The following is a 10,104-nucleotide window of genomic DNA, read 5'->3' as shown; positions in this document are numbered from 1 at the left end:
ACAAAAAAAACCCAAAACAACCAACCCCTGAAACAAAACTACAGTGTTAGGTGCCTAACCATACCCCAAATACATGTTTGTATTTCCAAAGCTACATGAGGACTCTGAATTTGAGATTCAGACAGCAGTCTCTAACTCTGAAGTACAGATGTCAAGCCATAAGTGCATGGTTCTGCTGCTAGGTAGACTTGACACAAGTTGTGTATCTTTAAATTACCTGTTGTTTGTATCTGTACTTGAAGGTCTGCAGGGGTATTGTTTGACTTTGTATGCCACAGTCTATGTACTATGACACAATTATATTGTGGAAAAAAACTTAGGTTGATTACAAATATATCTTGCATTGAGCAACTGTGGATAAATTGTACATGCTTTTGGAATGGAGCTGGATTTTGTTTGTCCAAGATGAGCAGTCAGTACAGTAGAGGTTGTCTTCAGAGATATTTAAACAGGTATCTTACATTTTTTTCTAAACTACAGATTTCAGCCTTTTAGCATGAAATGGATCTGTGATCTTCCTTCTGGTGCTTAAATCTATGCATTCCTAAGGGACAGATCATTCAAATATAGGGTATTAATTTATGAAGAACCTTGCTAACCTTTTTATTAGTAAGGCTCAAACCTGCAATTCCACACTGTTTCCAGTCTGTTTCCAAATATATTCTTTACTAAAACATTAAAGCTAAGATGCTCTAACAATGAAATGAGTTAATGACCTTGATTCAGTAGCCCATACATAGATGACAAGTGTTATTTTTAAATGTCCCGGAGCATCCCATGGTCTGTGGGAGTTTGCCATATACAACAGAGGATATAGACATGTTCTTAGGACTACTGAAAAAAGAAGAAATGCAGATGAAATAAACTATTTCTCCACTCTAGCAGCAGATTTGTTTTTTCTCTGACACACAGAACTATTTGCATTTCAAGTGTTTACTGCTTGACAGCAGAGGTGCTCTGGCGTAAAGGAATATTAGGATGAAATAGCTCCTAGTGGTAATTTTTAGAATTGAAGTTAAGCACATGGTAACATACATGTCCTTTTCACTACCTACAGGCTCTTCAGGTTAAAATTTTCCAGGAGAGACCTCTCTCTCTGTGTAACAGTGGATAACAGCAGCCATCAAATTCATAAGTTGTCCTGGAATGCAAGGCCCATTTATTACCTTCAGGGAATAAAAAGTACCTAGATCCACTAGAAAAAAATTAAAATTCAACACCTTTTGTATTCATTAGCTTTTGGACTTCCCTTAGTTTTGGTTTTATTGTGTAAACCCAAAATTCATCAACATTTTGCTCACTACTAGTTAGCTTTCAGAATCAAAGCCTTTGCCTAGATTGCTCTCCTTCTACTAGTATTGTTTAATTGCTATTTTACTCTGTAACTAGAGATTTGTATAGCTCTTGGGTTAATGAGGAGAGGATTCTAAGGATCATCATTTAGTATGTAAAAGGTCTTTGGAGATGTGTCTTTATGTTCTTGTTCAGGAGATCAGACAAGTTCCTGCTTTACCCAATGTTCACTTCTCAAGGAGTATGCTATACATAGTGTTTTTTGTTTTTTTTTTCCTCTTTGGCTTCATAAAAGTATGGGATTTTAAAAACCACATACCATACAGATACCAATTGTATAACTGAACTATGATTTTTTTAATAGGAACTATCAATGTTATATTAATAATCTAAGTTATATATTTAGTATTTGATGATTTATCTGAATCTTTCTCCACTGTCATCTTGTCAAATTCAGAAGCTGTTGCTATCACAGCCTGATGTTTGGGCTCTGGGAGGGTAGGACAAGTGATGCTGCAGCACTGTTCTGTTGCCAGCACTTACTGGCTTGAAAAACTTCAATTATTTTATCTTGCTATGTTAGACTATGTGAAATAGTTAAACGTTATTACATATTTAGTAATAGTTAAAATTGTAATAAAATTTGCACAAATCTACTGATCAATAGTTCCACGATTTCAGCTTTTGTCTTTGTATTCAGTCACAATCTACTTTCTGCACAAGTTTCATTGTGTCATGCAATCCTATGTCAAAGCCAAAATTTTTTCTGACGTCTGCCTGTACCCATACATCTATCTGTCAACTCTAAAGCAAGAATTAACTTTCCTCATGTTTTTTATCCTCTTTCACCCCTCACCTACTTTTATTACTTCGGAGTGCACCCATCATCCATCGTGCTGTTTGTTCAGCCTGCAGTTTGGAAGGCCTTTTTTCACTTTAATTTTCTGTATTCATCCACAGTGCATGACCTAAATCATGGGGCTTTTTTACTATATATTTTTTTAAATCAGCCTTTCTGTCTTAGGCTGTTGAAACTGATGCTGCCCCCACAGTTTCATGTTTTCTCTCACATTGAGAGTTGCAGATTTCATCGCTCACTCTGAAAATCCATACAAAACACCTGGGCTGCTATAATTTTTATGAGCCATCACTTTGAATATGTTCTTATCACCACGCCTTTTTTTCTTCAACCATATCAAGCAAATGTATTGTTCATCCTTATGAGAACCTCCCCATTTTAGACCTATACAGTCTGCCCACCTAATTATACACCCCTGCTTGCCTCCTTCCTCTCACAATAGTGTTCCCTGCTGTTTGCTAGATCTTTAATTTGTGTGTATATCTTCTATATTTTATTCACAGAGCCATGTTTGAAGTTAATATGAAAGAACGAGATGATGGCAATGTTACTATTAGTAATCTATCACCCAAGGCAGTGAAAGCTTTTCTTGATTACGCTTACACAGGAAAAACAGAGATAACAAATGATAATGTGGAAATGCTCTTCCAGCTGTCGTCATTTCTTCAAGTTTCACTCCTTTCCAAAGCTTGCAGTGACTTTCTAATAAAAAGTATTGATCTTGTGAATTGCTTACAGTTGCTTTCTCTATCAGAAAGTTACGGTTCTGTTCGCTTATTTGATCATGCACTAGATTTTGTACAGCACCACTTTTCCTTGCTGCTCAGATCGAGTGATTTTTTGGAGATTAACTTTGAGATATTACAAAAATGTCTTGAGGCTGACGAACTAAATGTCCCTGAGGAAGAATCAGTGTTGAAAGCTGTTCTTCAGTGGACCAAACACAACTTAGAAACACGACAGAAATATCTGCCTAATTTGATTAAAAAAGTGAGACTACACCAGTTACCTGAAAAAACTTTGCAGGACTTTCTACATTCTGAAGAACACTTACTTAAGAGTGCTAATTGCTCAGTAATAATCAATGATGCAGTTAAAAGTGTGCAAAACTTTAGTGGACTGTTTCCAGATGCACGTCCTTCAACAACAGAAAAATACATATTTGTTCATAAAACTGATGAAGATGGAGAAAACAGACATACATTCTGCTACAACATCAAAACAGATAAATGGAAAGAACTACCACATACGCACATGATTGATCTTCCAGGGTCAAGTTTATCTAGCTATGGAGAAAAAATATTTATAACTGGAGGATGCAAAGGGAATTGTTATAGGACTGTGAGGCTTCATATTGCTGAACCATTTCATGATGCCACTGACCAAACCTGGTGCTACTGTCCAGTCAGCAATGAATTCTCCATAGTGTCAGCTATGAAAAAACCAAGGACAATGCACACATCTGTTGTAACCTTAAATCAGCTGTTTGTAATAGGTGGAAAGACCAGAGGAGCTCAAGAAACTCGGAGTCTTTTGGATGTAGAATCTTACAATCCTCTTTCCAGAGATTGGAAATCTGTAAGCCAGTTACCAAGAGGTATCTACTATCCAGAAGCAAGTGCATGTCAGAATATAATTTATGTCCTTGGCTCAGAAGTAGAGATTACTGATGCTTTTAATCCATCTCTTGACTGTTTCTTTAAGTATAATGCTATGACTGATCAGTGGTCTGAGCTTGTAGCAGAATTTGGGCAGTTTTTCCATGCAACTCTAATCAAAGCCGTTCCAGTGAACTGTACGTTGTACATATGTGATCTCTCCACCTACAAGGTCTACAGCTTTTGCCCAGAAACCTGTGTTTGGAAAGGGGAGGGATCTTTTGAATGCGCTGGCTTTAATGCAGGGGCAGTTGGGACAGAAGACAAAATCTATATATTAGGTGGTGATTACGCTCCAGAAGAAATCACAGACGAAGTTCAAGTCTACCACAGTAGTAGGTCTGAGTGGGAAGAAGTTTCTCCAATGCCAAGAGCCTTAACTGAGTTTTACTGTCAGGTCATTCAGTTTAATAAATATAGGGACCCCTGGTCATCTGCACTGACAATTTGCTCTGGAGAATTTTGAAATTCCCGAGTCAAAATTATCTATTTAAATGCACAAGTTTTAGAACAGATTTTTAGGTATTAATTTACAGATGGAAAAATATGTACTGTTTTGTTTAATTCTTCAGCTTAAATTGTATGCTATAGAATTGCTTTTGGAAGAGTCCATTGTCATTCATTATAGTCATTATATAGAAAGTATTACTTAATTTTATATGCAAGCCTTCTCTGTAATTATCTGAATAATTTGCAAAATGATACTACTTTTCAAAAAAGCATAGTCATGAGGAATTCATTGTGTAATATATGCCATTATTTCTGTAATATTCACAGTTGTCCTGGTAGACAAATTGATGAGTGAGAAAACTGACTGTGATACTGTTTTCCCTATGTAACTGAAGTTTAAAAGAGATCTATATTATGTTATTTAGGTTTTTTATATTCACAAGCCTGTAAGAGGAATTAATTGACAGCTTTATCTTATTAGAATGACCTTAGCAAGGGCAAGAGCCAAAGTGACCTTCACAGCATTAAAACCAGGTATCTTGAAGAGACTGATAATTCATATCATCTTACTTCAGCTCTTCAGTTTTACCATTTTTTCTCCATCCTTGTGCCTTAGTAGTAGCTGTACTTTCTGTTTTCATCCCATTAAGTGTGGTAAGGTAAACTTTGATAACATATTGCAGAGTGGGCAAGATTTCTACAGAATGGATGATTCATGTGGTATCTTTGCTTCAGTCATGCTGTTAACTAAAGAAAAAACACTTCAGGATGTTTTCTAATAGAAGTCTTCCATCTCTGAAGTCTCCAGTGCTACCTACTAAGCAGCCACACTTGCTTAGAGCAGCAAGCTGTAAAATTTTAGTTGTTGCTTTAGTTAACTATGGGAAAAATTCCTATCGTCATACATCAAATACAAAGTTTCAAAAATAAATCCCTATATTTAAAGTAAAAGTAAATAGTATTTCTGAGGTGAAAGATATTTTTTTTAAACTTCTATAGTGGTTTAAATGAATTAAAACACTTTGGATTGTACATCATGGTAATTTTAGCTGTTAAAATATTACATAGAAAACACTACACAATATACTGCTTGATAAACTTTCAGTAGTCATCTATTATAATGTTAAAATCATAATGGAATTTTAGAATTAATATTAGTCTAGGCATACATTGTGAAGTACATTTGATCTCATGCATACAAAGTGGGACCTGTGTCTGACAGAAGGACACTAAAATTAGCTAGGTTTCATAAATCATTTGTAATCCTCCACAGCCTGAGAATTTTCTTACCAGTTATTTCCATAAGATATTGAGAGTCCTTAACGTTCCATGTAAGTATCTTTTAAGCGGTAAGGTTGTCTTATGCCAGACAGAATGGTTCTAAACATCTAAGCACATATTTTCCAAACAGTTTAAAGATGACCAAATTTAGTGAGACATCTAAAACATCTTTCCTATGGCTTGAGACAACCGTGGTAAGTTCATTATGACATCACTACTGCATGTACTTTTTGCAAAACTCAAGCTCAGTATTAATGCTTAAAGCTTAATATTGCCTAGCAACATACTTCTGTTTTAAACAGTAAACAATGTAATGTTCCAACTCTGTGACTGACTCTATAATTTGTTACCTTTATCCATTTAGATAACATTAATCATAAATATTTTCATAAGGATGTAAATGAAAATTACACACATTTGGAGAACATACTAATGGAGTGGAACCCTCCCACTCAATTTAATTTATTTGTATTAAGATGTGTGTCAGTTCTGTAAAATTAAATAGCTTGTTGTTACAGTATTTCAGGCAACTTCCACATTTAATTTGCTCTTTTCATAGTGAGTCTCCAAATCGTATTATAACTACACTTAGCTAGGTAACCTTTACAATCACCATATTGAAATACAAGCAGTTTTATACTGGAACACAACTACTTTTTGTTAGTGCAACATAAATGTATTGAATAGTTTAGGAGAGATGGAAAATACTATTCCCACTTATTGAAATAGTGGGGAAAAATAGACCTATAGAACAGTAGTTTTAGCATTAATAAATTACTCAAGGTAGCATAGAGACTTCATTAACCATTAATTATTGCCACTTGTCACTTCATTGGAATACAAGGCCCAATTCTTTGCTTGTGTTTTTGTCTTGTTTTTCTACCTGAGTAATGTCAGTATGCAATTTATGCAATGAGAAAATTAACATATTATGCCCATAGTACATGGGTATAAATAGCTATGCAAATTGGAAGAGACTAGAGAATTGCGAGGGTTTTTTAATTGCCACTGTCATGACCAAATTGCTGGATCACATAAACAGCAAGTCAGCCAGTAATTCAGGTGATGCTCTTTCCTCTAAGTTTTTCCTTACAGCAAATTTTTTGGGGCAGTCTTCCATACAGCTATTTGCTCTATGTATAAGGCTTTGGCATATGAAATCAGCGCGATGACATACGTGGTAAATTACTCAGTATATATAGTAAAAACTGAATTAAGCTGAACGGGAAAACAGACATGTTACTTTACTATTCTATGCTACATTTGCACAGGAACTAAAGTCAGTTCCCAGTTTGACAAATCATTCATGGATTTCAAATGGAGTTGAGCTCTCTTACTCAGCAGTCAGGAAATGATGTCATAGTGTCAGTTACTTTATACCATTGCTTACAGTGAAGATACTGTAAAATAGTATTAATTTTCTTCAGTTATTTAGGTAAGCCTGTATTACAACTCTCACAGAAGAAAAAATCATCTGCCAGAATTCTGCATACAGAGAGTTAAATCTGATAGCAGAATTGAGTACATAAGAAGCTGTGTTAGAAAGTCATGGTTAAAAACAAAGGTTTATGATAAAATTAGAGGCCTGTGTTGCAAATCCTGTGATTAATTGCTAATAATGTAAGAAATCTCAGCAAAATCAACTACACTACTCAGAAGAATATGGATTACTTGCATGAGTAACTGCTGTAGGTTTGGATCAATTAGATTTTTCAGTCTACGCAGCTGTTATGCAATTTTTAAAAAGTAACAAAATTGGTGCAAAGCAAGCTTTTCTACATCTTTTCTCACTTTTCAAAGCTCACAATAGTTTATGAAAAAGTACCTTCCTCTAAAAATAGTCAATGACTAGATTAATGATTACCTATGTTCTCACTGAAATATAGTAAGATGTTTAAAACATACAAATTGCATGTAAAGTTATATTCTATTTGCACTTAAATGATGTAACCAAAACATTTCTAAGAGTATTCTATTACATGTCACAGAACACATTATAAGCATGACCAGTATAATATACAAGAAGATAATATATATTGTATGTGGGATTTTAATATCCACTAATGATTATATTGGATAATATTAATTTTTAAAGAATGCTATCAAAACATTATGGCACTTTGGTAATGTTATCAAAGTGGTTTAGTTGTTATAATAAATATCTATTATTCAGGTGTTTATATTGATTATGTTTGCACAGACCTGATGATTACTATATTATTTATGTACTAATGAATTTATTTTCTATATTCTAAATACATTTGTAGTAAGTCAGTTTACTGATGTTAAAAATTCATCATACTCAAAAAATGGAGAAGATTTACTGGGTCAGATTTATTTCTGGTATTACTTCATGAAGCAAGCTGTATACCTCCTCAGATTAGTAGAAATAGTAGGTAAGGTATAGGCTATAGAATGTGCTGTCCTCAGTTTGTAACGTGAGTCTAATTTTAGATGTTTGTTTGTAGGTGACCAACAGGAGGCAGCATAAGATCTGTTTTAATTAAACCAGACTGACACCAGGGATACATTTGACGATATTTATAGCTGAACATTATGCTCAACTTTTTTTCCCCTCTAACATCCAATAAAGCATAGAGATCAGTAACATTTTGCTGCTGCCTGGGCTCTGCTGATACGTGGAAAGTATGATACTACATGTTTGCCAAGATGTTCATTCTTTTGTGAAATAAAAGCACCGAGCAACTGAATCTTTTGCAGGTCTGATTTTTTGAGTGAGTTTCAAAACACAGAGAATCTACAATGTTTCTAATGAGGTTAGCTACTTTTTTTTTCCCCCTTCTTTTTTTCAACTGGAGAACATTTTGAATGTTATAACCAAGAATGCAGTTAGCATGCATGAAAACTGCAGCGAGAGGTTTTTTTTTTAATTAACCTTGGACTCTGTATTTGCATATCCTTTGTGTATTAATTTGCTGCTCCCTAAATTTGATATAGTCTGATGCAAAGTTGTAAGTTTACCATTGTAAAGTACTCATTTAAATGGGTATCTTTTTTTTTTTATGAGATCCATCTAGTTCAGATTGCTGTGTAGGGTTTTTAACAGTTTAACTATTGCAAATGATGAGGTATTTATTTTGCCTGAAATGAGCTTCCATACTACCTAGAAGTGGCTTTCAATAAAAGGAGTTATAAGCTACTTAGCCTAAAATTAGTATGCAAAGGGTACAGAAATGGCATTAATACAAGGTGAGGGAGCCCTGTGTTGTCTTGTGTGCTTTCAGAACTTAAAATGCTGTGACATTCAAACCTCTGTATAGATAAAATGGGAGTTACAGCAATGAAAACTAACTTTGCCCCACAGCTAGCAAAAGCCATTTGGATACATGTGCAAAACATTCCAACAGCTTTCATAATGTTAAAAGCTTATGTTGAATAATGAAGAGATTCACAGATGAAATTGAGAGCTGTAGTTGTGTAACCTTGTGCACAATCAGAAAACTGCATATGTATGTTCTACATATCAAGGGAATTCACCATGGACTTGAAGAGTTTGTATCTGAAGTAGACAGGACAGTGGGGCTTTTCTCATTGTCATCACAAGCTAGGAAGCAGACTCTGCATTTAAATGAATAAAATACACAGAAATTACACATAAATTCAAGACAGTTCATATGAATAAAAGAGATCCAAGTATTTTTGTTAGAAGAAGCTGGTATATACCAAGATTTTTCACCTGTGATCAGTAAGCAGCCTGTGTAATAACAATAGGGAAAAAAAGTACAGCTATTTAGAATTATATGCACAACTACCCTAGGAAATCATATGCTTCCTAGTTCAAATTAGTCTAATGGACACTAATCATATTTAGTGGTTTTGTGCTTCACAATAAAATGATGTTATGCTTAGCACTAATTATTGCAGACTGACAGAAGTTGACTGTTAACAACTTTCACTTTATCATTTTTCTACCTACTTACACCTGAATCTATTTTGAACTAACTTGCAAGAACTTTAGGGTACACTGGCATCTTGTTTCTGAACACTGTCAAAATACTGGTAATAATGTAAATTGAACCCTAGTTCATATATGCGCCTTAGAAATATCCCGGTGTAATATATTGCCAGCAATGTGGCAGTCTTGCTACCCTGCTCCTTACTATTCTCCTACTTAAATTTTTATGATCTTCAGTAGACAGTGGGCAAGTATGGCAGCAAAATTCATAAACTGTAAACAAGCTTATACATTCATAGCCTTTCCATGTTTAGTTTCTGTATTTCCAGGAAGTTCACTGCCAGAAGTGTTGACTGAACTGGAAAAAAACCTCTTAAGGGAGATTCCTGGTTTCATGATCACAATTATTATCACTAGAAGCTGTATTAATCAAATAACTTTTCTGTCCAATGAAAATGCTTAAGTCCAAATACTGAGTACAGCCCAGAACTTAGATTTGGAAGGACTGAGCAAGCATTAGTAAATATGCAAAATAAGACATGCATACATCAGGCAGAATAGAGGTTGCAAACTTCAGAGAACAAGTATTTATCTACGTGCAAGTAGCACCTTAAGCCTGCACAAAGGTTACAATTACCAAGGCAACA

General features: G+C 34.7%; 1 protein-coding gene across 1 annotated transcript; it reads left to right on the top strand.

Annotated features, from left to right (window-relative positions):
- Positions 1-2,130: 2,130 nt before the first annotated feature.
- On the top strand, positions 2,131-8,245 carry KBTBD3 (kelch repeat and BTB domain containing 3). Its single transcript, XM_026848709.1, has one exon. It carries the CDS (start codon positions 2,660-2,662, stop codon positions 4,274-4,276), a length of 1,617 nt encoding a protein of 538 aa, XP_026704510.1. The 5' UTR covers positions 2,131-2,659; the 3' UTR covers positions 4,277-8,245.
- Positions 8,246-10,104: the final 1,859 nt, after the last annotated feature.

This window comes from Athene cunicularia, assembly GCF_003259725.1.
Source record: "Athene cunicularia isolate RWA chromosome 1 unlocalized genomic scaffold, athCun1 chr1_part1, whole genome shotgun sequence".
Taxonomy (NCBI): Eukaryota; Metazoa; Chordata; class Aves; order Strigiformes; family Strigidae; genus Athene; species Athene cunicularia.
The sequence above is the reverse complement of the archived record's forward strand: the minus strand, read 5'-3'. Positions and strand labels throughout refer to the sequence as shown.

Bases quoted from the DNA above. Each gene is read 5' to 3' on its own strand.
- KBTBD3 (XM_026848709.1), top strand. From the start codon at position 2,660: ATGTTTGAAGTTAATATGAAAGAACGAGATGATGGCAATGTTACTATT.